This window comes from Mugil cephalus, chromosome 5 (assembly GCF_022458985.1).
Source record: "Mugil cephalus isolate CIBA_MC_2020 chromosome 5, CIBA_Mcephalus_1.1, whole genome shotgun sequence".
Lineage (NCBI taxonomy): Eukaryota > Metazoa > Chordata > Actinopteri > Mugiliformes > Mugilidae > Mugil > Mugil cephalus.
In genome coordinates this window covers 7593409-7621197 of record NC_061774.1, presented here as the reverse complement: position 1 = coordinate 7621197, position 27789 = coordinate 7593409, and the positions used below count along the sequence as shown (strand labels likewise).

At 40.6% G+C, this 27789-nt stretch overlaps 1 protein-coding gene across 8 annotated transcripts in view; it reads left to right on the top strand.

Moving 5' to 3' along the window:
• pcdh19 (protocadherin 19) overlaps nt 1-3156 on the top strand; it is a 52440-nt gene extending 49284 nt beyond the window's left edge. For all 8 annotated transcript variants that reach the window (XM_047585032.1, XM_047585031.1, XM_047585030.1 and 5 more), the window contains exon 5: nt 436-3156. In XM_047585032.1, the coding sequence (XP_047440988.1) occupies nt 436-995 (560 nt within the window). In that variant the 3' untranslated portion in view covers nt 996-3156. The remainder of the gene's footprint in view (nt 1-435) is intronic.
• The last annotated feature ends 24633 nt before the right edge of the window (nt 3157-27789 follow it).

Below are 27789 nucleotides of genomic sequence, written 5' to 3'. Positions count from 1 at the left end.
ACTCGGCGCCAGATGACAGAGACAGAGAGGGAGAGAGATATGAACCAGGCAGCAACACCGCAACTCATCTGGTGTCTTTCTCCGCGATATCTGATTGCACTGTTTAAACCTGCCTTTCATCTAATGTTGCTACAGAAAACCCAATTATAGAAAAGCTGCAAATGGACTTTTGATTTAACAATACATAATTTAATTGGCATATTAGACGTGCCCCAAACATCCAGCTCTAGTTATCAGTGAGCAGTGTTAACGGGGGCTGCAGTCTCCAGCGGATGTGGAGGGAATGCGGCACGAGTGAAAGGAAATCGTTCACGAACGTTGGACTGGTTAAATGAAAACAAAATGCTCCCTCTATTTTTTCATGCCTTTTATTTAGTATAAAGTTGAAAATCCAAAACAAACCTAACCGTCGTGCTTTGTCTTTTCCCTTCACAGATCCCAGCGAGGGCTTCCACTGCCAGGACGAATGCCGCATCCTAGGCCACTCGGACCGCTGCTGGATGCCCCGCGTTCCAATCTCGGCGCGCGCCAAGTCGCCCGACCACGCTCGCAACGTCATCGCTCTGTCCATCGAGGCCACCACGGTGGACGTGCCGCACTACGAGGACGGCACCACCAAGAGGACTTTTGCCACCTTCGGCAAGGATGGGCCCGAGGACGTGGAGCGGGGAGAGATTAAGGGAAAGCGGACTCAGGAGTCTCAGGTGTGCAGCCCCAAGGCCAATGGAGGGGCTGTCCGTGAAGCTGGCAACGGGCGCGAGGCGGCCAGCCCCATCACCTCCCCCGTGCACCTGAAGAGCCCAGCCTCCAAGCCATCGTCTGCCTACAACACGCTGAAATGCCGCGACGCAGAGCGAATCGCCAACCACAGCCTGCTGAGACAGCCGGAGGGGAAGGACAGTGAGCCGGCTGTCAGGGAGATCAACACTCTTCTCCACGATGGCCGGGACAAGGAATCCCCCAGCAGCAAGCGCCTGAAGGACATTGTGCTTTAGCGAGCTTCTCAATGACGCACACCAACATGCATTACAGTGTAAACTCACATATATATACCCCGCAATAGCTGTGTGTACACAGGAGAAAGGCAGGCTGTGGAATTAGAGAGACACACCCATTTGCAGTATACAAAAATCCAAGAACCAGCCTGGGCTGATGATGATGATGATGATGATGATCAACTGTAGTATGCTGCGACTAGTTGTGTGCTCAAGCCCAGGTAGTGGATGTGGCTTTGTTGTAGTCGCAGTACTTTTTCCTTGTTTGCTTTTTGTTGAGTTTTCTTTCTATCGGTCTGCAACGAGTGGACAGGCAGGTTACTGTTGACTGCGTGGACATGGCCGGCGGAGCTCTCCAGCCCCCCCCCGAGCCAAAGCAGGATGCTACATGTTTGGACGCCCGAGGTGCCAGTTCATACGTACGGTTATGCCTTTTGAACTATTTTGTATCACAAACTGACATTTGCCTTCTTTGGTTTTGCAGTCCGTTTTAGCTGCCAAAATCGCTCTTTGTTCCTTTGTATAGTGAGCTCCGTCACTGTAATAACAGATACACACAGGATTCATCCAAAAATGTTGTCGATTTCCTCTTTCAACACTTTTCAGTACGTTCGCGGGAAGGAACGGGAGGCCCCCCCCGGTCGGTCCCCCCTCGCACCCTCTCGTTGAGTAATAGGAGAAACTTTCTCTGTGTATCCCTGAGGACGTCCTAGTGTCATCAGACTGTGAGGTCCTTACAGTGTTTCTATTTTATCACGGTTGGAGCTAAATGAACTGTCGCTATCTGCCAAGCCGCCCTGAACACTGGACGTGCGACAGAGAGATCCTTGTGTTCAAATTGAGTTGTATGAAGAAAAAAAAAAAAAGACTCACTGCTTTTGAAATCTCCTGTGCCCAACCTTGATTGTAGCCAGTGGAGCACAAATTAGAACCTTGTGCTTTGGTCTTGTACTTTTTTTGACTTTTGACTATGGGGCTAGGATAGAAGGGATCGTCACTCATGTCTTGCTATGTGAAACTCTGTATAGGGTTTACTATTATCATTTTTAATAACCTGTTGTTATGTGACAATCCCTTTAATGTTTTGTTTCAAGAGAAAAAAACAAATAAACATTGGTGTTCAACTGAAGCTACAGTAGCGTTTGTTACACAAACACAAAAATAAAAAAACATATATGCCAAAATATATTTTATAAATAATTTAAAAATGTATAATGAGAATATTTAATGCTGTGTAGTTATTTTATGAGTAAGTTATACTTGGAATTAACTTGCTTTTGTTCATTTGTCTTTTGCTTTTCTATTGAACCTGATTTTTTTTTCTTGAAATGAACTTGGATTCTTTCTTTTTTTTTTGTTTACCGTGTGATCCCTGGCAACTGTTGACTTGCAGTCTACCTTGTTGTAAAGAGTTTCTTATTGGTCAGTTCTTGTGCCATCCAGTTTCTGTGTGGGCTACTAGAAAATGTAAAAAAAGACAAAAAAAAAAAGACAAAAAAAACGACGACAAAAAAAGCGATTTCAGCACCAACATTAGTGTGTCAGTTCAATGAGCTTAGAGTGAGATAGCAAAAGAAACCAAAAAAGATGCAAACAAAACCTTAACGATTGCAGGATGTTGCTTAATCTTAGTATCTAAGGAGGACACAGAACGGCCTCCAGTGTTCTTCAGGCTGTGACAGGGTTCCACCTATTATCTGTGTAATAGGTTGGCTTTCCTATTTGGCCCAATCAAGTTAAATCCAGATTTTTTCAGCTTCAACTGAGGGCATGCTGATGTGCAGACTAGCTTCGCTCAGCACTGCTGCGTCCCTGTGCCATCTGTGCTCGACAGATCTCAAAGATAAAGTTGCGACCACAGTGGTATAAACAGGGCTCCCCTTCCTCCTACGAGCGCCACACAACAGACTGGGTGGAATCGTGTTTGAACGATCTAAGGTCTTGGAAGAACCGTGTTGCACATCAGCAATGTGGTTTTATGTTGCTTTGCAGTAAACTATGTACAATGTGGAAAATATGAATGACAATGGACAAATTGCATACAACAAACTAGATCTTGTAGCTGAATGTTTTGCTGGTCTCACCCATGGCTTCTGGCAACATGAAAATCGGAATAATCACTGAATGTATACAGCAGATTATAATTAAACTATTAAATGTTCTCTGCTTTGTTTGCTTGTCGTTAGTTGTTAACCTTTTGTTACAGTGACAACCTCTGGGGATGAAAAATGAAGGAAAGAGTGTGGTGATAACTGCAATTCCACAAATGGCCACTTGAGGCTGCCTCCAAGTGAGTCAATTCCTGTAGAAGTTTCTTGTAATTATACCCATAATTAAAGGTTCACTTGAATTGTCTAATGAGTGACAAGAGGCAGAGTTGAGTCACTACTGCCATTTTCACAAAACATCCTAAGGCCAATAGCAGATTCTGATTGAATTGATTGAATTTAGTGGAAAAAAATGTAAACAATGTGCAGGTAAATCTTAAAAAAAAAAAAAAAAAAACTAATTCTGCAACTGGCTACAAATAGGCAGTTAGCATTATTTCAATGGACTGTTCTGGCACAAATGGATGAGGAAAACACGTATTTTAGAGAATATAGCCTACCAATACATTCACTCCCTGAGGCCGTGAGTGTTATTTCAAAAAGCCGACTCTGACTGATAGGATTATATTCACCGACCCCTACACTGTCACTCACTGGATGGACGATTTGACCAAAGGAGGACACAGAGGGGACGAAGTCTGGTCTGTCTTTATCAAGTGAAGCCTCTCCAACAAAGATAACAAGAAGTAAGTGGAACCACTGTGGAGAGTAACGTAGTAAATGTAACTTCTGCTTTGAAACACGCAGTTAACGTTGCGTTAGCTCGCGGTTAGCATGAGCATGTATCAAGAATCCCCCAAATGATGATTAACTCAACGTTATTTCAGTCTCAATTTAGTCTAACCCATAACGTTATTCAGGCTTAAATGATTATATATTAAATATTAATCTTACCTGATGTTGAATGTGCGTTGCAAATAGAGAGCTGTTGATGATTGTCTCACTCCAGTCCTTCTTTTTAATCGCGATCAACCAAAGTTGTCTACGACTGGCAGCGGCTGGTTTGCGATAAAACTTAAAGCTAGTGTTATTGCTTTTTCGGTTTTGGCCTCCCCAAATACAGCCAGACGACATTTTCAGTTTGACAGTGACAGTGTTTGCAAAATTTGCTGTTCCCAAAAACAATATGAAGATGAGTTTACTCAGTTTAACTGTATCAAGGCTTAAAGTCATACATAATTAAGGCCACTTTTAGTGACAAGTTCATGCTGTCTCAGGTGGTCAGACACTACCAAGACGGTGATAACCAGTGCCGCTGACATGAAGCTTCAAAGCTGCTCTTGGGGAATCCTATGAGTGCTGTCACAGAGGGTTCATCCGTCTTGATAGATGCAGATGCAGGTAATGTACGTACTTTTTTTCTGCAGCTCAAACAGCATTCAGTATACAAAATGTAAATAAAACCTATATAGAAGGTACTCAAGCTGCAGCAGCAGCAACAACTCTAAGCAATGGTTAATGTAGCTGATGTATGCAGCAAAATAAATAGAACTTATTTTCTGCATCAGTTTTTACCCAGTAGATGCCCAAACCTAGAATGTCAGTTCAACTTTGACATTAATATTTATACCATAATACATTATAAAATACATTATAAAATACCATAATAATGACCTACAAGCCTATGTGGGAGATGAGTATATGTATATAATGTTCCATTATCAAACAAAATTGGTCTGTCTGCAATACATGTCGGCAAACGGCATGATAACACACGGGCTGATGTCTCCTCTATTCGTTTTGATAATTGCTTTGATAGTTGCAGGCAGGCTGCAAATCTGCATTAATATTCCATGCATTCACCGTTGCTCTTTCCCATTATTTCCAAAGCAGACCTTTGGGAATCGTCCAACAAGTGAGGAGAGGAGTGAGTGTGTTGGTGTCTATTTCTGATAGTAGTGCTCTTTTCATTTTCTAGAGTGGTTCTGACATGCCATTTCTGAGACATTTAACATCTCCAGATGTCGCTCAAAACTCTACAATGTAGACACTGATCAGGACCGTGTAGCCTGTCATTGAGACTCTCATTCTGCTGGTGGTTAATGTGCTTCTGCGGCCAAAAGTATGATGTCATCAAAACCCCAGATCCCGCTTAAAAAATTGATTTATTAGTTGACTTTGACTGGAAGGGTCTAAAAGCTATGGAATAAGTTGAGAAGCAAGACGGAGACGGCCTCTTCCCTTGCAAGTCTGCAACCCTTTTTATGACATTTCTGCTCAATAAAGTCTCCCCTTTTCACCTCCACTATTGACAGCGGAGCCTCCTCTTCAGTTAGCTTGCAAGGAATGATAAAAGGAAGCAAAGAATAGATGCAGAACAGGACACATTCCAGCACTGTAAGAAAGAGTAGGAAACAAACAAGCAAAGGGAAACACACAGCTGCCACACAGCTGCCCTCTACGATAAGAAAAAGAGGTTGGCTTCATTTCTATAATTAATTTGCCATTCCCTCTATACCCCCTGGTGGAGCCAACATGAAAGCTGGTCTGAAAGCGCACTTGCTAACACATCCATTAGTCTATAAGGAGGATCTTGTTTCTTCCAGCTAAGTTCTCTTCTCATGGGCAATACCACTATTCTAGCCCTACCCCACTCATATGAATTACTCATGCCCTTTCAGCAGCGTTTAGACCCCTGGGTTTCCACAACAAACCAAAGGTGCAGTCCTGCCTCCAACTGAAGGGCAAAGTATGCATTTTTAAATCCATGTTAAAGAGACCTGCCTCATTATTATTAACATGAAAGGCCTGACTTATAGCCTGACATTGTCATTATTAATTTTTTAAAACCTGTATGTAAGAGAAAAAAAAAAGACAACAAAAATATCCTTTATCAACCCAGTGTCCCTGTTGATTAAATCTTACTTTCAATCCCAAAATTCCCCCAAACCGATGCTTGTCCACACATAATTCCACTCTTGATTCATGAGTATATTCTCTATTAAGGCAAGATTTATATCAAAGGTTACCAGGACACACATCCTATTAAGATCCTATTAATGTTTGAATTATCATTTAGCAAAACGGTGAGCGGGGGAGTCGGAGAACAATTGATATAATTTATTTCAACCACAGACATGCGTTGAAATCGAGCCGGAGGAGGGCCTGCCGCTTTGCATTCCTTCACTACAAAACAGTTTGTTGCCTGTTCTTTTGAGTGAGACCTGACCAGCCCCCAATCAGGCACACTGATAGCTCTTGCTCTGTTGACCTCATTCGATGAAAAGGTCTCGCAGCTGCTCTTTCCTCATTATGACCAACTACTCCTTTCACTAACCTCTAGTCGAGGTTGACGAAAGGATTATGTGACAGCTACAAACATGCCTGATGCTTGCAATGTCTTGCTGCCACAAAGCTTATTGCGGTCTTTTGAATACAAGCAGTCTGCCAAACAGGATAAAAATAAAATAACACTGTTGGTTAAGGGCGTCTTAAAATGAACATTTTAGAGGCATTTGTGTGAGGAGAGCTCCTTTTTGCCTGTAGCTATAGAATAAAGAGCCTCTGTTGGATGTTTGGCACTTGAGGCTTACATCTCTTTTGTATTTTTCTTCCTGAGAAAAGCAGTTGAAGTGGTCAGACTGCAGAGTCTATTTCAACGAAAGTTTTTACTGACAGCGAATCTTTGTAACTCCCACTCAGACTTGCAAATTTAAACCTATTGATTATCTTCAAAGCAAATTGCTGATATTTTATTAGTCCTTGACCAGTCTCTTTTTTTGAGTGTTTTTACATAGTTATCTCAACCAGGTACAGAGCAAATAATGGTCTGTTCCTCAGATCCACACCATAAGAGAAACAATTATCGCCCCGACTGGAGAGAAATCAAATTGAACCCGGAGCTGAGTTCACCTCGCTTTGTATGTGTCCTCACACCACATCTGCCCAGCCATCAGTCTGGGCCAGGATAGAGATTTGAGGTCCTTGGTGGATTTTGGCTTGTGCTGCAGCGTGGATGACGGTTAGACTTTGCTAAGGTTTTGCTGTAGTCACAGTCATTTGAAAGTGGCGAGCTTCAAGAATGGGACATTGGCTCCAAGACTATAGTCTGAGGCCAGAGAAAGTTTGTAGAAATTATGAGGATTCTCTGAGATATATTTTTCCTCGGAGAAAGGCAAGGCTATCTCAACAAGAAGAATACGCTTTTGTTACAGCTTTATATTGTATTGAGGAGGTTAGTCTTTGCCACAGTGAGGAGTTGGCTGGTCATTGCTGTCAGTTGGAAGACTGATTACCCTCTCCATCTTTCCACCACAGCTACATATCTAATAGGCCTGGCCAGTAGCCACTTCCTTTTGTGGTCAAAAGAATGGGACTTTGATCGCCACTGAAATGAGTAGCTCAAACAATAGTCTACATTCACTGAACACTACTGAGGCCCCAGTGAGATGTGGAAAAGCGTCTGCCACATTTCCCCAGCAAGCTTTAATTGGAAGTGATGCTAGACAGATCATATCATAACCATTAGTGATGCCCTGATAAAACTGACCGTGGCGCTGCTCTGTAAAGCTTCTTTGTCTGAAAAGAGTCCGATGAGCCCCAGGACCCGTCAGCCTGCCATCTCCAGCAGCAATCACATCCTGACCCCGGTCACCTCTCCCAGCCCTTAATGCCCAGGATGCTGGCTCTGGGGCTGTGGAACAGGGGCAGTTGACCTCCCCCTCTCTAGAGGATAAAAACGCTGATAGCAGGGACTAGAAATTAAAGACTGTGGCCTTTGAAAGCCTCTATTATTGTCAGCCGGAGCAGAGCAATGAATCTCACCAGCCTCTCCATGGACATGCATTATCGGAGGGGTGATTATTTGACCTAAACTCTCTACTTGCCAATGATTTATTTTACCTTGGCACAGGTACATGGTATAACCTCTCTGGCCCCTTGGAGTGACAGAAAATAGCAGGATATTGTTAAAATTTGGATTGTAAGTGTTATAAATTCTTCAACATTTTTTTAGGAGTCTTTTTAATTCATTTTTTAGTCCATCTCAATCTGTTTTCCTGTCTCTGTGGGACGATGCATTGTACAGGAGTATACTCGGGGACTAAAAAGATTGGATCAATTGTTCCACCACTACAGTAATTCAGAAAGATGGATTTCAGTCCAAAGTGAGACAAAATGTGCTGTGAAAAGCTAAAACCAACGGAGGATGTCACTCCGGTTGTTTGCAGACAAGAGAGTAGTTTTCTAAAATATGTGATACAACAAGTATGAAAGCGCTTCTTGTAGAGTAACTAGCTGTTGTTCTGTTCTGTTTTTATGATATTTCAACAATGTTCCCCACCAGTCAAAAGTTTGGACATACCTTCTCGCTGCATTGAATTAAAGTGTGTTTGACTGATAGATTTTTTTAACACAAAATATAAACTAATACTGAGCTTAACCTGCTTTATTGATCATTTTAAATACATTTATTCACATGTGGTTTTTAACTTTCTCTTTGTTGTTCTGCTAATACTCTGCCTGGCCAAAAAAAAAAAAGTCACCACCTGGATTTAACTAAGCAAATAAGTACGATAATTGGATAATTACTGCATGGATGATTATCTTTCAGCTCGCACCAAGTTATTAAACCCTGATGCAATGAGTAGCTTCTAATTTCACAACAACCATTGTCTTGAAGGAAGAAATGTGGTCGGAAAAAAACTCCTGATTGATCGGCGATCACTTAAACGTTTAGTGAAATCAAATCGAAGAAAAACAACAGTAGAACTCAGGGCTATGTTTAATAATGAAAGTAAGAGCATTTCCACACGTGCAATGTGAAGGGAACTCAAGAGACTGGGACTGTGGAGCCTTAAGAAAAGCACTAACCTGTGAGGCTAACTGGAAAAAAAGGATTTAATTTACTAGGAAGTGTAAAGACACTGGAGCAATAGAGGAAGGTCATGTGGTCTGATGAGTCCAGATCCATCAATGGATTTTTTCTTCTCTGATGACATGGGCACATTCCAAGATGACAATGCCAGGATTCATCGTGGTCAAATTATGAAAGAGTGGTTCAGGGAGCATGAGACATCATTTTCACACATGGATTGGCCACCACAGAGTCCAGATCTTAACCCACTGAGAATGTTTGGGATGTGCTGGAGAAGGCTTTGCGCAGTGGTCAGACTCTCACATCATCAATACGCTGGATGGAAATAAATCTGGTGACTTTGGAGAACCTACTTATCAAAACAATGCCACAGTTAATGCGTGCTGTAATCAAAGCAAAAGCAGGTCCAACGAAATATTAGAGTGCGTGACCAGGCAGTGTATACAGTATAACACAAGCTTTTAGGCAAGTTGTACAGTTTACACGGTTCAGTGCTTTTTCTCTGGCCCTCCCTTTTTAAATGGATTGCCGTCCGGGCAGATACTGCCTCCATTGTGTGCAGGTGAGGAAGAATACAACGCTGAAAACAATCTTCTTGGCAGACGGGTTTGTAGAGTTCATACTCTACAACTATTGAGCTTATTGTAAGTGGAAAAGAGAACTTCAGAGCCATCATGCATATTTGTTGGCTCTTTGGTGGATCTCACCGATGCACAGCACATGTTTTGTCATTGTATCTTGCTGGCTATGGATTGAATGGAATAAGACTATAAATATCATGGTTCTGTGTCTTTGTCTTTTATTTGTGAATATGTTTTGAGTTTCCTGTTTTATTTTGTCAAGTTCTTTGGTTTCCTGTCATTTGTGCCTCCCTGTGTTTTCCATTGATTGCTCATTGGTTTCTCCCTGTGTGATTGCCCTCATTAGTTTCGCCTGTGTCTCGTCATACCGCAGTCTTCTTGTGCAACGTATATAGCCCTGTATTTCCCTTTGTTCCCTGTCGTGTTGTTAGTCTTCAGTTTCAGTCTCCCTGCGTTTCCAACGTGATTTTGTCCTCTTGCCTGTTTCCTTTTTTGATTTTCCTGCCTCTTGCAGCGTCTTTAGTTCTGTTTATTAGATACTTTTATTTGGAACCCAAATTTTTGTCCTGCATTTGGGTCCACACATCCCCATGACAATAAACTCTCATTCCACATGTACTCAATTACCTAATCTACTGTGTGGCTCTTAGAAAGAAAACAGGCATTCGTTCACAAGGACATGAGTTGCTTAATTTCTATGCTGCTAGAGCAAATTCAGAAATCTAATCAGTAGAAAGATAATGGCCTGTCAGCTGGTACACGAAAAAACACATATGTTTTGTTTTGGTTGTTACCTAATTAATTTCTGTGTAATTTCTCATTGTGACAGAATGAGTTCCTCTCTGAGCAACTGTAAAGAACATAAAAAGTAACATCTGATTTAAAATATGAGCAATTAATTGTTGCACTGTTATAGTGATTTTGTACACCAACCCTATACCTACCCTACCACAGGATTCAAGTTACTATATAGATGTATACTCATATTACTGTTCACAGGGATTCTGAACCAACTATGTTATTCTTGACATTTCTCTGTCGGCTGTGTTTTGTATCTTATCCCGGACCTAGGTTTTAAGGGAAAGCCGTGGTTTACTGAGGTAAACATGTCCTATCCTCCAGCTCACTTTTGACTTTTTCCACAGCCAAACAAATCTTTTCTTGAAAACATCTTCAGGACTCATTAAAACTTCTCAAAGATGCTTAAAAGTTTTACATAAACACTTGAGCTTCTTCCATTTCATTCTAAAGCCTATTCTGCCTAATAAGTTTCTTGTGTGCCAACCAGCCAGTTTGATCTAATTGCAAACCTAATCAAATACCAGTGAGTGTTTGTTTGGAGAATGACAAACAGAAATTGTATCAAATTTGTTGAAGCATTAGCTGTTCATGTATTTCTTCAGTACTCAGACATCCATAAATATAGAGTGTGTATACATCCTCTTTACATATACATGCATAACATTAAATGCAAATAAAATGCTTACACGTGTATTTATGCATATTATTTACACTGGACTTCTGTAAGTTGTACCATTGTATTTGTTATAAGAGGAGGCGACAAAAAAAAAAGGTTTGAATGGATTTCACCATTCTACAGAGAAGAATAAGAGATTACTCGGAGCTGAAATTGGAACGGTGTGTATGAAGTGCTCGCTACTCATTGTTCTCTGTGTTATTTAAATCTCGGAACAAAAGTGAATGGATCGCCTCCAGCTTTGACTACAGGTGTGTGTGGCTTCTAGTGCAGCTGGTGGAAGAAATTGGACATGGTTTTCGTTGAGCCTAAGTTGTAGAAATTGTTGGAGACAGATTTCCCCAGGACACAATAGAACAGAACATTAAATAGTGCCTGGAATAAAGCGTTAGGATAGAAACGGTGCGTTCTGGCCACTGTGGCGAGTAGCTGCATCATCACAAATACATCTTCACAGATTTCTTGTGGGTGGTTTATGTAATTTGTTACCCGACACCAGGATAGTCAGCACAGCAGTGTATATATCTCCATGCTGTGGGTATTGTATTGGTTCTCTGGTACAGCACACAATAGCTGAAGATTTACCAACACTTTTGGCCCAAATTTTATTTAGTATGCCTGCAAGATGTCTTCCTGTGCACGCTTAATGTTTCCCACATCTTTATTTAAAAGTCCCATCTTCATTGTTCTCTATTCAAATTGCTGAAAGTCATTTTTCCCCTTTGGAAACTTGTGTTCGGCCTCATTTAGCCAATGCATCTCAGTCTCTCAATGCAATTCTTTCAGAAAACCCTGGGGAGTTGGAGTCTTTGTTTAATGCAACTTTGTGAAGAATAAGTAGCCTGGTGTGAGGTTTTCCCCCGAAATGCCTCAACAATGGAAGACCAGGGTGATACCACCAACACTGCAGGAGAGGGAGAGAGGGGGTAAAAGCTACCAGGCGCACACAAAGAAAAACTGGGAGTATTAGAAACCTGCCTCCCCCATCTCTGCTGATTGTTTTGGCCTCGCTACCCCGGACTCACTTGGGAACCAATTCACAAATTCAACAGGGTGGCATATAATGAACCGGCACCTCTATTTCCAAAGCAAACTAGCATTTTTATAGAAGAATGTGCTACCATTACGAGAGGGTCCTTTAGGGATTTAGTGAAGTCTGTGTTACAGCTTCAGTGGTGCAGCTCATCAAGCCCCTGGATCAGCAAATTATTGTACAAGAGAATGTTGCAGGGGAAGAGCGAATGTTATTGTTAACAGCAATGAGGGTAGGCCTAATTTTTATTGTGCGTAACAAACCCATGGTTTAGGCCATAATGCTTACGCGAGGGTCTGCATCCTTTGTCTGCGGCAGATTTTCTGCCATTTGCTGGGTGATGGGGAGAAGCTACAAAATGTTTTTCAATGCATTCGGAGACAGTAATTGAGGCAGTATTTTGCCCGAGATCACCAAAATATTACGTTGTGTTCAGACAAAAGCTTTTTCTGTTTGTAGAGCAGCAATCTGTCAGTCAACATGACATCACAAATTACAATCTAAAATCTCAAGAATAGGAGACAAATTGATCATCAAACCTGTTGCAACACAAAGGGAATAACACTGCAGTTTTACCCACATAACAATAACTGAGTGCACAAATAAATTAGAAGGGAGATAACAGGTCAAGCATAATTTGAAGCAATATTTTCCTTCCTGATTCTCCTACAAAATGTCTCCTAACAAATGGATGAACCTTAATAGGAACATTTTATTTCTTAGACTCTGCACGTCACTGAATATTTCTAAGCAATGGAATTATAGGACAAATGCTACTGCGTAATGTTGCCATAGAAATATGATGATTCTCTTCCTCTGTAGTCATTTACATTGTTGTCTGGGTAAAAAAAAAAAAAAAGAAACAAACAAAAACAACTACGAAAAGAGTATCATCACCTCAAATGGCTTTAATTCTCTCTCCAAGCATCTTTGAAAGATCGCAGAAAAAAAAGGTGTGACAAAAAGATTTGCAGGATGCCAAAATATTCAGTTAAACAAGCAGAAAATAGGTCATAAAAGCTGCAATACCAATGCGTCAAATGAATTTTGAAAAGTGCAAAACTAGGGTGCTCAATAATTAATCCAATGTTAAGACTTCAGAAATATCTATAAATATAAAATACCTCTTTTCATCACTGTCTTCACAAATGAACAAAGATTGCAGCAAGGGGCTGAAACGTATTAATAATTTCCCTTTTAATCACATATAACCTGGTTAATCTGGACGCCCGTCATCTCGTCGTGACCGCACTGGTGTCAACAGAGCCGAGCTTCTGGCCATGAAAATATTACTGAGTGAACAAAATCATTATAAAAGTCCCACTCTGGTTCTGCTGCAGCACCAGAGCCCTTTGAACAGAAACAAAGAGTGGTACTGGGTTGATGCAGGCATTCATTAAAATTGGTATTTGGCATGATTAATGATACTTGCAATTTGCAGGGAAGAGTACAGGCTCTATTAAGTCTTGGGAAGACATATTCGACTGCATTGGGTAAAAGGGTGGGTGGTCCCTACCCCTCTCTGTGGAACCCCACATGCTCTGTCATGTTGTGCTGTGCTGCAATGCCTCTCAGGGATCAACTCTCTGAAACACAATGACTTGATTTCCTTCGACGAGTACTCTCTTAATTTTTTCTTCCCCCTTTTTTTGGGGGGCCTGATCATTATTTCCTCATTTTGCATTCGTTTCATCAGAGATAATTTATCTCTGCCTGCTTTAATGAAGTGATAATTCCATGATAATTAACGTAATCCTGCACCAAAGCAAATTTGCCTAATGACTGTTGTTTTGATAGTCAGAGTTGGTGCATGGGAGATTGTCCACACAGGGAGGAATCGAGGCTCCGTGCCAAGCTGAGGAAACGGGAGAAAGCTGAGCCAGGAGCCAAAGGACAGAGAAGAGTACCAGACAATTTTACTTTGTGACCCTAACTTTCTGCTTCGGTTTGAAAGAACCCTAGCACTTTTCATTCAGCTCTTCAAATAATAGGGTGCTAATAGGTCATCTCACTGAAAGAAAGCCTATTTGGTCTCGATTCGTATGTCTGACTACGAATATGACTGAGTTGAAATGATGAGCCAGGTGAGGGAGGGCTAGGCGGAGGCATTGTCCCTGACATTTCATTTGTTCAGGGGTACCAACTTTGACATTTCATTTGTTTGATATTTGTTCGACTCACACACCAGAAAAATTTAACCTTTTCAAATGCTGGATCAAACAGCCACACATGCTCACGCCGCCGTCAAAATTAATAGATGGCGGTGGAAAAGGTGTCAACAATTGATCGTGACATAAAGATGTGGGTGTTTGACACCGTATAGATAGATCAGATTCTGCAGCTATTAGTAATGGCAGCCGGCATTAGTCCACCACCAAATATGATCACTTTGCTGATGAACACTGGCACGCAGCCTGGGAAACTACGTTATCCAGTTTGTTAGCGTCACAGTGACGTTTGTTCATCCCGTGCCATTTTACCGTTTGCCAGTATTTTAAGCATAGATGTTGGGGTCAAACATGCGCCGTACTCTGCAGTAGATATGTTTCAAATGTACCTGGCTCTTCAACCTGGCTCTTCACAGCACGTTACATAGGTGGACCGTAATGGAGTTCCAGGTCAGACCTCATACATATTCACATTCATTGAATCTGTAGTATAAAAGCAGATTCTTTTAGATCCTTTGTTCTGTTGATTTGGTTTGATCGGAGAAGACGGAAAATTCAGAAAATGTGTTGATACTGCAGGAAATGCATCCTCACACATATTGAGCTGATGAAAAGCTAAGGCATAATCACACTTTCACAAATTTCATAAACCTGAGATGCACCTTGATGAAGCTTGACCAGGGAGTTTGAACTTGGTTTGCAGAGAACTGTGTCTTGTTAACCTGAATTTAATTTAAGTATATTGTTTTTTTGTTTGTCTTTGTATTCCTCTCTTGCATTTTTATTCTATAACAAGGGGTCGACTAGAGGAGAAGATGATGATGTGCATTTTTCTTTTAAATGTTTACAGTGCACGTGGGTTCAGTTCCATACTGAACCAAATGATGGTGCAAATAAAACAGACTTGTTTGTGATTATTATTATTATTTCTATCAAACAACTATAATTAAAAAGTATTTTTATTTATAGTTGGATCCATTCACCAGCTCACCATGGAAATGGGGATGAATGCCCATCACCTTGTTTGTGTGTTTTACATGATTAAGTATATGGATGTATTTTTAAATCAATCCTAACTTGACCTACAGAAAGCAGACCCACATCGCCATGCACATATTGTGTTTCCATTAAAAAGTTAAAAGAAAAATCTCTAAAAAGTACTCTGAAACACTAAAACAGGACAAATACCAACGATAGTAATGAATGAACAGCTCAGGAACACGCTGCTGTTGACCAGAAGCCTTGAAAATGTCAGCATACTCAAATGAGACATTTTCACTTTATCCGTGTGGTGACACTCCTTTTATTTTGTACATATTTACACAGTTACATGTGTAAACAGATGGCAGCGGGTGGCTGCTCTACAGTGAGCATGAAAAAATGTTAATCTGGTCCTTATACTGTAGAAGTGTGCTGGGCGGCTGCATGAGCTGGCAAGCAAAACACACTTGGTGCTATGGTTGAGCAGTTGATGAGATTTGGATCAGAATCGATTAGTTGATAAGAGGGGGGAAATTCAACAGAGTATGGCTGGTTATTCTTAATACTCAAATGTTAAAATATAGATATCCCTTTAAATAATTTGCAGGAAAGTGTTTATGTAGACAGGAACGGGGATTATGAAGATACAATTCAGGGTTAGATACAAACTTTTCTCTGTTAGAAACTTTGCTGTTTACTGTGTACTGTATTACCTTGACCAAACATCTGTTCTAAAGCAGACATGGAATCCCTGATCCATGAAAGTGCTCTTTAAATATTCCCATGACTCATTTTGCTAAAGTCAGGCAATATATATATATATACACACACACACACACACACACACATTTTAAAGACTGTTTTCAAGTATTTCGAGTCTAAAAAAATATATGCACACTAATGGCATTTTTCCATTTTGTTACTTTCTGGTCCTTCAAGTCCTTCAGGTGTGTTCTGAAGAGCCCCTAAAGGAAAATAGAAGTCCACCGTACTGTCTTCAAACGTCAGACCTGATGGAATATTATTTTCTTTTAGCACATTTGGTCTCCTACACAGCAGCACTCTAAAAGCTTCTCATAGTATGAATAAGAAGTAAAGTACCTTGAAAAAGTTAACGACTATTTAATTCCACAGCGCGCTGCGTGCTTTGTATTTTCACACTGATGTCACGTTGTTGAATGTTGTGTGTCAACTCAGTGGTGCTAAAATTCACAAATCCAAAATGATTTTGACTAATGCATTTGAATCAGCCATAAGGAAACTACAATCAATAACACGCTCTTTTGCAAACATGATTCATTTTATTTAGTGAAATTTGACAAAACATTACTGAGTGTTGTTCCTGATGCGAACGATGTGTGGAAAGAAGTACACAGAAAGTTGTATTTGAGAGGAGGTGTGACACCGAAAGAGAAGCTAATAGTGCGGTTCTTTTTATTTACTGAGAAAACATAATGGAAGGTGGTTCAAACCCTAACGTCCAGCTGTGGATAGCTGTGCCATGGACAAACAGGGTGGTCTCTCATTAAAAAACCGGCAATTTGGAAAGAGAAGAATGACAATGGGCGCAGGAGGCGTCTGCAGTAGTGAGGATCTGCTCATCCTTTCACAGCAGTGTGTGCGTTTGTGTGGGGGAGTATCAATTAGGGAGGCTTGTTGGGTTCCTCTCTTCAAAGCACCTAAATAATTTAACCATCAGGGGTCAGATCCTATTAACCAGTGTGACATCAGGTCTATATTGTGGCAGTGTTTATGGAGCTACAAATTACTGGCAACGCTATAGAGAAACGGGGTTAAGAAAGTGTGGCGCTACATGACGCAGCCTTGCACACTTTGTCTGACAGTGAAAGCGTGTCCCTGTTATAACTACAAGTATCTAATACACTCGCTCACTACTAAGGCGGGAGTGGGATAAATTGGCTCTGCTGATTCTTTAACTGCCTCCATCGAACTAGATTAGGAAGGTGAGCTGGAAGATGGACCCCTGATGGTTAATTGAAGTTTTATTAATGCCGCGGAAATGCGTCGGGAAAGAAGCCAGTATGACCGCGGGGCTAGTGGGGCGCCTTCCACGTTGCAGTGTTTTAAACCAATTATAGGTATTTTCCCGTGTCTTTATCCTCACACAGTTGGCAAAGAATCCCATCTTATTTGACCTTGAATGTCCCTCTGTGGTCGTCTGCTCTGAGGTACAGAGGGGCTCCCTAGTGAGTATTCTATGTATTCTATAATTAATAATTCATCAGCTCATGGCTAACAGATAGCAGCCTGGTGGAGGGACTCACACATTAGTAGTGTGGGGGCAGTCTCTTAACTGAGCCTCAATGAGATGTTTATAGTAGATTGCATAAAATGTATATTCAACATGGACTCTTCCCCCGCAACTGACCGCACTCTTCTCCAAAAGCATTCTGACTATTCAGAAAGAAAGCTTTTACCATTCTTTTAATATTGTCCATGTGCAGCATTTTATTTTATCTTAAGCCGCACACAGTTAAAGATACAATCAGCCTCTAAAAGTCTGGCTGCAGCCTTCTATTTTTGCTGAGGCACTGACTGCATTTAAGAATCTGAGTGCAAAAGCAGTTTAGCTCTATTATATTTTTCTTATATGTGTCGTGGCTCCATACCCTACACCGTAGCCTGAAATGTTACTATTGTGTTGACTCCAAAATGTATTTCCTTGTCCGCAACCAGCACAAGACGTGACTCGACCTCACGTGAGGCGACTGAGTCGTCCAGCGGCGATGGACTGCCAATCAATTGTGCTCTGCAAATATCAATCCCATAGGGGAGCTGTGGCACATCATTGGCTAAAGCGCACAACCGCCATCATACGAAGAATAAACAAAGCTTTTAGTCTTTGTGAACCAGAAACCTACTGGACAATGCTGGAGAAATACATTTATGATCTGGGAAACACCAGTATTCGATCACTTAGTAGGAGTTATATGTCATTCTTAAATTCAGCTACAACTTGTAGCCAAAAGTTAGCTTAGCTTACTTAAAAGCCTGGAATTGTATGGCAGCTGCTAGCCTATCACGATTTGATTTAGGATACTTAATAAGACAAACACATCCTCCCTGAAAATATGGTGTCATTTTCTTTCAAGGCATAGAACGAATAGTCTTTTAGTAGACAACACTTATCATACAGAGCCAGGATAGCTGTTATAACTTATTTTATGCTCAGCTTATCTTCGGATTGTACCCTTGGATTCAAACAGCCCATATTGTATGAGCGCCCTCATCTATTTTCAGCAAGAAAGGTGCTTCTCAAAACATCTCTGTTGTCTCAGCAGTTATTCTGGGACACACAGTATGTCTACGCTCGGAATATGTGCCAATAAGTGGGAAAGATTTTTTGAGTGCGCTGAGAGATTCTCTGAAATCTGATCGAACCGGTGTCCTTCCAGTAAGTTCATCAGCTGGAGAAAGAGTGTATGATGCAGCAGTCTGGGGCTGTTTGCTGATGGCCGCGGATGAATTGACAAGGCTGCTTTCTGGTGTTACTGGTGTCAGGTAAATTGAAAACAGGTGGTGGTAGCTGTCATAAATGTTACTGTGGTGGTAAGACAGGCTATTTACAGCCTCCCAGGACCAAGGAAAAAAAAAGATGACTTCACTCTAGGGCAGGGGAAGTATCAATATATATTTACACTCTGCAGTGTGTATGTGACTGATGAGAATTAGAACATGAAAGTATATCCAGCATGTTTAAGTCATATACTTCCAAATGATTAATAGCTGGCTTTTTTTTCTCGTATGTATCCTGCACATTTTATTAGGGATGCCATGTGCCATGAGCCCCTGTGGGCAAGGAAATAAGGTGTCAGCAGCACTCTGCGTGTTGATAGAGCATGTCTTCCTGCGGGATGGGACCCTCCCAAATAGACCCTATTAAGTACACCCAGCAATCAGCGGTAACAGCCTTTTCGACTGATGACCCCTTTCTGCTTCTGAAGCTTCCAGTCTGTGTAATATTAATATTCATTTTCATGGTTTTAACGAAGCAGGCAACAAGCATGGGGTGCCCCGGGAGCACTGCGTTTAGCATCAATGGAGATACAGTCAAACAACCAAACACAGAGGGAGGAAGTTGGCTGTCTCCTTCCCCTGGGCCCCATATTAATGAGACAATGCCACACTGCAGCCAATTACAGCCACTCCCAGACAGATGCCTTTGGTCCAAGGCAACCTCCCACTGAAGACTCAACCCTCACCTCCTCCCAGTCGCCATTCCTTTACATGAGCACACATACATCATGTCCCCCAGACAAAAATCCATTCTGCGCATACATTATGCATGTTTTTTTTTTTTTTTTTTTTTTTTTGCTGATAAAATAGCCACTGACAATGGAATATGAAGAGGAAAGCTTCTAAAAGTCCTAAAAAAAACTAAATGTTCTGTTAACCCAATTTTTTTTATCCTGCGAATTTAAGAAATGCTTTATTTAATTGCTTGTCACTTATCCATCCGTCCATTCTCTGAATTGCTACTGCTCAGGGTCACAGGAGGAATGGAGCGTATTTCTACACCCACGAGGCAGCGCACACTATGTGTGGGTCACCAATACATCTCTGGAGATATAAATTTATAAATATGCAGAGTCACATCTACTGATCATTTTATAATCTCTGATTTACCTTATTTGCAACCTGCATTCTTTGAGCTGTTTTAGCCTTAAACTCAAACCACAGAAAGGGTCCTGGCTGAGTTGGGTTTAAACCCATAGGTGACTGTATCCATTAGGCAATTATAATTCATCAAAACCTTTCCAAAAGCACTGTAAGAACATGAATAATGGCTCACAATAAAACTGTCGTACAGCAGCTTCAAACAAATAAATAAATATAAATTAAACTTCATCATCTAGGTGGTCAGCCTAGCAGAACAAAGATGACTCTAAATCAGAGTGCTCTTGAAAGTGCCTTAGTATTAAAAGGCCTTGTCTAACCCGTGTGAGATGGCTCATTAATTGTGCATTACAAATCTCAGGCAGTGGAAATAAGACTTGCTTGTCTGAAATCACAGCATCCTTGATACTGGATAGCACAAGTACATGGCCCTTTGAGTAAGAAAGTGCAGTGGTATGGCACAATTGCAGCAAGCAGCAAAGATGAGACCGGGAGCGGTGATTACAGCCCGAGCTCCCTAGATCAAGGACTGCATGGACCAAGGAATGAACATCTAACCAAAAATGCATTTTATTGCTGCCATAAAGTTGTTAAAAAGATATATTTTTACATGCCTCCAGTTTACGATTTGTAACTTTTTTTAAACAGTGTTTTTTTTTTTTAACCAGAGCAAATATACTGCACTGAACAGGAAACGTGTAATTAAGTTCCCATCATGACAGCTGCAAATGTTTCATCCTTAACTTTCAAATCTTTTATTCCATGCCAAATCTTTTATTCCATGGGCAGCAATATATCTCCTCTATATACTACATAGAGCAAAACTAAGGATTAAATGAACATTCTCTCAAAGATATTTATATATATGAAATGGTGAAAAACACATAAACAAAAAAAAAGTCCTTTGCACTTTGACATCTTCCGAGAATATGGAAATGAGAAAGGACTGAATCTGCCACAGTCTGGCAGTTAGAAAGTGTGTACAGACAAAAGACTGGCCCATTTCTAGAGTGGAGGCAGACAGATACCAATAGGGGCCTGGGGACCTGAAAATCGTTGGGCTTGGCTGGCATTCAGGGTGAATCAGGGCCTATAGTACGATGCACGGTCCCGATACAGCTCAGGGGAGGGGGAGGGAGCAGCATGACTGGAATTAATTTTCTGTGATTGAGGCAATTGCCAAGGTTATTGCAGAGAATCAAACAGTGGAATGTCATAGGAAGTGTTGTTTTCAGAGGCGCAGTATCCTTGGTCACAGTTCACACCAAGGAGATGCTAATGATAGCTTTATTTTGTATCTCTTTGAAAAACCTGGAAAAAAGCCTTTTCCCATGAGGCAAACCTCTTTCTTAGGTAAGGACCACGAGTCTTATTTTCAAAGGACATCTATTATTTGCAGCCCATTCAAGGATTTTCTAATTTTTATGTGGTGTAAGCACAGCGAGTTAAGTGAAACAGGTATGAAAGCAAATCCAGCAGCCAAAATTCAAACAGGAGTTATCATCACTTGTGTTTTGCTAAATTAAGGATTCTGTTGTAGCTGCACGATGCAGCCAAATATAAACCAGACATTAAACCTTTTATAAACCAACTGTAAACCTTCAGTCAACTGTAAAGATTGCCTATGAGGCTTATCCAGTGGGAGGCTCTCAGAGAGCCTCATAAGAGCTGTATTTACTGAATGCAAACATAGTGATTGTTGGATAATCTTTATTAAAATGACAAGGAGCTCACATCTGATTCATATGAAAATATCGATGGAAAATGCATTGTGTGAAGTATTTATCACGTGAAGTGCATTTTCTCGATAGGCACTCAACAGAGAGAGATTTTAATTACATTTTTTGCATCAATTTGGTTTTGTTGAGAAGTGTTTCAAATGTTCTGTTTCTTTATGTCTGTAAATGAGAAAGGAAATTTAAAATATATCTTAACCTACTTAACCTAGGCCAGTACAACAACAACTACATTGTGAAAATGTGAGCAAATGTACAATATTTTGTACTTTGTATTTAAGGTGCACTTAACCCTCATGGCCTGTTGGCCTGTTATAGTTTTTGCTATGATATTTAGCAAATGCATCTATTTTTTTATTTCATCTTTTTTATTCAAACAGATACCCCATATTACTCTATTTTTTCACTGTGTAACCTGAATTGTTATGTTGTTAACATTAAGGGACAGAGGTGTCCTCTTAAAAAGCAACATTAAAAATGATAAATATTATTTCTTTCTTACTTTCTTTTTTACATAAATCTTTTAATCAATTTCAGTCCTGATCATAATACCTATTGTTAATATTTGATTAAGTTCAGAATTGTAACACTTGTCAAGACATTTTCATTAGGAATGTCATTCTTGTTCTTGGATATGGTGAAAAATCCACTTTGCAAATAGAATGAATTAGAAGAAGACTAAGAACATCATGCATTCCTGCAATATTCCATCCGGCTACTAGGGGCACTCATCCACGATCGCACAATGCTGAAATGTGGCTTTTACTGCAGTGAACCACGAAGAAGAAATAAATCTCTAGGTTATCTAAACTTTTTTATCTAAACTGTCTATGAATGTTTCTTCCGGTTTGTGTAGTCACAGTAAATATTGAATGAGCAGTTTTATTAGCAGCTTATTAGCTTTATTAACTGGGCACTTGTGTAGGCAGTGGTAGAAGGAAGAGACAACTTCTCAAATCACACCATCAGCAACAGGTGCTGTCATCAGTTACCTCCACTCCCAGGAGTAGCTGCAGTCAGACATCTGCAGCAAAGATAGTGGTAGTGTTGGAGCGGACACATTAGTCCCACCGCCCACATCAGTGCTGTCATCAGCAACGGAAGTAGTGTTTTCCTGGCAAGGCTTTTAAACAACAGCTCTTGTGGGGCAGATAAAGTAAAGACGAGAGAGCACTCAACGGGGCAAGGATCAGGGCAAGCCAGAGGAGGAACTGGACCAGCAGCACACTGATGATGGGTGTTTGGAGAAATGATGATGAGGAAGTCCAGCGGAGCTGCCTCTTCAGCCTTACACTGATCATGCATAACATTAAAACCACTGACGGAACAAGTTAATAACATTAAACATCTTGTAACAATTCAACGTTCTGTTGGGAAGCTTTTCGACCTGGCATTAAGGTGGCTGTTACTAAGACATGTACCACCCACATAGACCAGACCAGACACCCCAACCCCATAGCAGTGACTCCTTGATGGCAGCAGCCATTCCCAGCAACTGTAACAAATTTGATCCACAGAGGCTCCTCCCCTCAATAACATTCTGTACCACAGGACACCCTCAGAGGACCCATGTCCATTCTCAGATGAGTCACATCTGTTTGGAAGGCACAAGGGAGACCTACACAATATTACAGTATATCTACAGTACATACTGTGTATAGTTCAGAGAAACCTGCAAGGCATTAGAGGAACCGTCTCCTACCAGTGACCTGTTGCATGGCCGATTCCCCAGCACAGTCTCCCAAGAGAAAGACTTACTGTATTTTATCACCATCAGCAGGTTGGGTTTTGACTGCACGTGTGGCCACTGGCCCAGAACCAACACTACACAATGCTGTCTTCACTGCTGGAGTTCATTCCGGAGGAATCCATGCATTTGAAGATTAGATCGATGCATTTGCACACTTAAGGACAATGAAGAAACTCCATTGACCCTGTGTGCTGCGATACAATTTTGTTCTTAGTATATTTAGAGCTCGGATGTAAGATGTCCATCGTGGCTAGTCTGCCCTGCATGTTTCGCTTGTCAATGAACATCAGTTTGCCTTGAGGTGACTTTGTTTTCACAAGGCTGTCACATCAGCCCGTTGCTGCGCTCAGTGGTTGGTGTGATTGCTCTGTGACTGTCTGTTACCTTTGTTGCAGTGCGCAGAGTCTCACTGCTTAGAGCTCAAGTGACTGTGGGCTGCAGCAGTCATCTGGCAGACTATCAAATGTAGTCATTATTATTCTGTTTTAATCTAAGTTTGATGCGAGTTCTCTTCCTTTTTCTTAATGACATTCCGGCCTTGTAGTGTTCTGTGGTTTGAATATAAAACGACGGTGGACTGAATGATGTCTGTGCTGTCAGAGGAGACTGCTGCAGCTTATGTTGACACAGTAGACACTGTATGTCAGTACATATATCTGTTGCAAGGTCATAGTTGTTACTTATAGTTACTTGTGCACACAAGAAATATGGGTTAAAATTGACTATTTTCTTACTACACATACAGTATACTATAGGACTACCATTATGGGGCATTTTTTAACCAATGCAGAGAAAAAAAAATACCTCTGCATGCTATTTAATAGCAATCATGGCCATTTTGTTCTCACATACCTCACATAAAGCCTGCCTAAATTATCTGATGTCTCTTCACATCTTTGGCTTGATCATAGTCAGTTCACAACAGAGTGGTTCCTGACCGCCCTGCAATAAAAACATCTATAAAATCAGGCAATAGCTAATTATATACAGTCTGTAAAGGAAGGTTTTACTGCACTTTTTTGATATTGAGAGCACTACGTGAAGGGTATGATACACTGATGGACAGAACAAATGAATATAGGGGAGAAATGGACACATCAAAACTGAAGTGACAAACCCAACAATTTAAAGAAACCGCGAGTGATTTGAGGACATCTAATACGTCTGTGGAGCACCTGCAGTTTTTTTTTTCAGGTTGATTTTCCAGTCCAGACAAGTGTGTGTAATGTTGCACAAATATACACCTTCATTCTTTCTATTGATAAATGTTTGACTCGTTTTAGAAAATGAGTGTCATGGCAGTGTGGATATAAAAAAGAATTATCTGTGTACGTTGACGCCTAATTATTAACTAGGTTGTCAGCTTATGTTTGAGCAAAGCTATTCACGGTTGCCATGCGACTTCAGTGTCTTGTTACCATTCAGCTCCACGTAAATGTACTGTAATTAAAGCAGAATCCTGAGCAGCTGTTTTATCTGACCGAAGGAAGCTGTCAGCAGCACTTTGGACCGTAGTCGGTTTGCTGTGTGCACGTGTAAATACGTTGGAGCGCAATACAAAGTACAGCGTGGACAAGATAACGGAGAAAAGCATCAAAAGATGATGAGGAAATGACTTATTGAAATTGGACTGGTAACAGCAGAACTGACTTCCTTTAGTTTCAAAATATTGTCGGAGGACAAATTACAAAATTAGAGGGTCAAAACAAAAAACACCAAATCTGTCTCCAGTGAAAAGTTTGGTCACAGTAGTAATTGCACAAATAAAAAGCATCTTATTCACATATGCAGGGGTTGCTATAGAATTTTTCTGAAATGTAATCTTCATATAAGTGCCCTCGATTGCAAGCTAATCAGCAGAATAGGAATGACTGTAATGTAGTGTTCCTATGCAATTTGGAGCATAGTTCATTGGGTCCAAAGAAATTGGCTTGTGAGGGCCAGCCACTGTAAATTTGTGGATACTTGAGTTGGTGAGAACTACACTGCAGTAGAATTGGGATTTAGAGATGTTGAAAATATGCTTACATCACATTTTATTATAGAGGGGAAATGAATCCTCCCTCCCTAGGAAATTAATTTCTTTGAGCAAAATGTACAGTGGAGAGAGAAATTTGGCACGCAGTGATCAGGAGAGGCCTCAGGAGGTCTCAGATCTGCATATTTTGATAATTGTGTCACTTGCCTGCAAAAACATAGTATACTGCAAAAACAGTCGGTACGTTTACATGCACGTGAAAGAAATTAATCATTGCTTTATTCCGACTTTAACTGGATAACTTGAATGCATGTAAACACATTACTTTGACTAAAATCTGAGTTCTCCTTTTCCGATTAAGACACCCTGATAATGCGATTGGTAATAGTTTTTCTCCGGCATATACATATGCTTAATTAGAGTTTAACTGGACAACGCATGTGCACATTCACCACATATGGCACACATGGCACATGACCTCGGAACAAACCCTCTGTCCGAAATCGTTCACTCACTCCCTAACTCCTGTTCCCTTTATAGTGAGCTCAATCCAAACAACTTTCAGACACTATAATCGTATCATCGTCTGAAACGCAGTTAATGATGTCACTGCTGTTGCATCATTACGTGTCAGACTGCCACGACTCCCCTGGTTATCCCAATATCATTTGCACATTCATAAAACGTGATGATTTGGTAAACAAATGTGTGATGTTCATGAAATAAAAAGTAAAATATTGTTTCGTGACGAAACTTCAAAATGTTTCTCACTAACAGCCACTAACAGCGGTGCCATTAGAGATGTAATGCATGATGGGATATCCACCACTGCCATTTTTGTAGTGGTGAAACTTTAGTAATTAAATTCTGTGCCCTACATGACACGACACCCAGATACAACTCAAACTAGACAACGCATATATGCATGCTCCACAATCACTGTTCTGGCATATGACCCCGGAACAAAAACATCCAAGAAACCTGGTCGCAGAAGAAGAACGTAAACAGAGTTGGTCAAAGAAAGTCGAATTTCGAGCGTACCTCAATTAAGCTGTGCACATTAACAAACTGACTGTAGTAGGCTATCTGAGGAAGAGGAAAAGAAAGGAGAAGAGATGAGAGAGTTTCTAACAGAGGTGAAAAGAAAAAGGGGTGACAGAAAACAATTGAGAACCACTGTTGTAATGTATACTGTGCAAGAGTCTTTAATAGAAGTTAAGACAGTATTTGATATTCATTTCCTGGACACAAACCAACCCTGGAAAATTCAATCACATAAGAGATGAATTGTGATGTATTCTGTAATTGATCTTGCGTAACTGTTCAATTTGGTAATATTTTAGGAAAAATAATATTGTATGTAGCCTGTAGACAGGCATATACATTTTAGCAGTACTAGAGGTATTTTTGAAACAGACTAGAGGTGGGATTTATGGCTCTTTGAAGGGAGCTGGATCTTGTGGATCCATTCCATTTGTTCAAAGGACTGGCTTATTTTGATATTTATTTATTTTTAAGATGCCAGCCTCGGGGTAACTTAGTTTATCGTTGAAATAAGTACTGTGATAGTGTAAGACATCCCACAAATACATATTCTCGGTATATTCGGTAAACACCTTTACACTGATGGGGAATCGAACCTAGGTCCACTGCTATGCCAACCACTATACCAGCTCCGTCACCAACACCATCTCAAAGCAAAGCAGGAGCTTCTGTGGGCAAATGTGTAAAACACAGCAAAAAACACAAATTAAAAAAAAAAAAAAAAAAAGAAATGCTCACAACAGTTCCATGATTTGTTTCAAAGAGACGGTCAGTAGATTTGGTTTGTTCACAAACGTCCCAACTTTGAAACAAGCCAAAAACACTAATAAGGACTTGATATTTCAAATTCCATCTTGAGAAAATGATATGAAATTAATTACCAATACATTATAAAGACCTCCCCATTGCTTCCTTTATCTCAGCAGCAACAAATTAAGTTTAATGACACATAGTAATTAATTATATTTAATAATAATTATATTTAGTTATAATTAATTATAACAATATATAACGTTGTAGCTAGAGCTGTAATGACTTGTAACTAAATGAAAATGCTCCATATATCTACTGTAAATTTAATCAAATACGCATGTTTATATAGTACACTTGACACTGCATAGAGTGAATCGTAACCAGAACCAGTGATGAACCTTTCACACCTTTTGTTCATTAAAACAAAAAAAGGAAATACCAGAAATATCTGCTTATTTTTTTTGGCCTGGAGTCCTTAAATCGCAGGACCACTGGAAGCAATGCAAAACTAAAACCTTGAAACCTTGGTCGCTTTTTCCTCTTTCCCTGAAAGACCTCTTTGCAGCTGAGGTGTGTTCCGAAGTGACAATTTGCTATTAGGTCTTGGTAATGCTATGTGGGCCAACAGAGGTGACCATTGCCCTCCTTCTTGCTTCTCACGAGGCAAAGAGAGGCTCCTGTCTTGTCTAGGTCAACTCGCCTTTCAAACAGACAGCTCTTGAAACTGTGGGG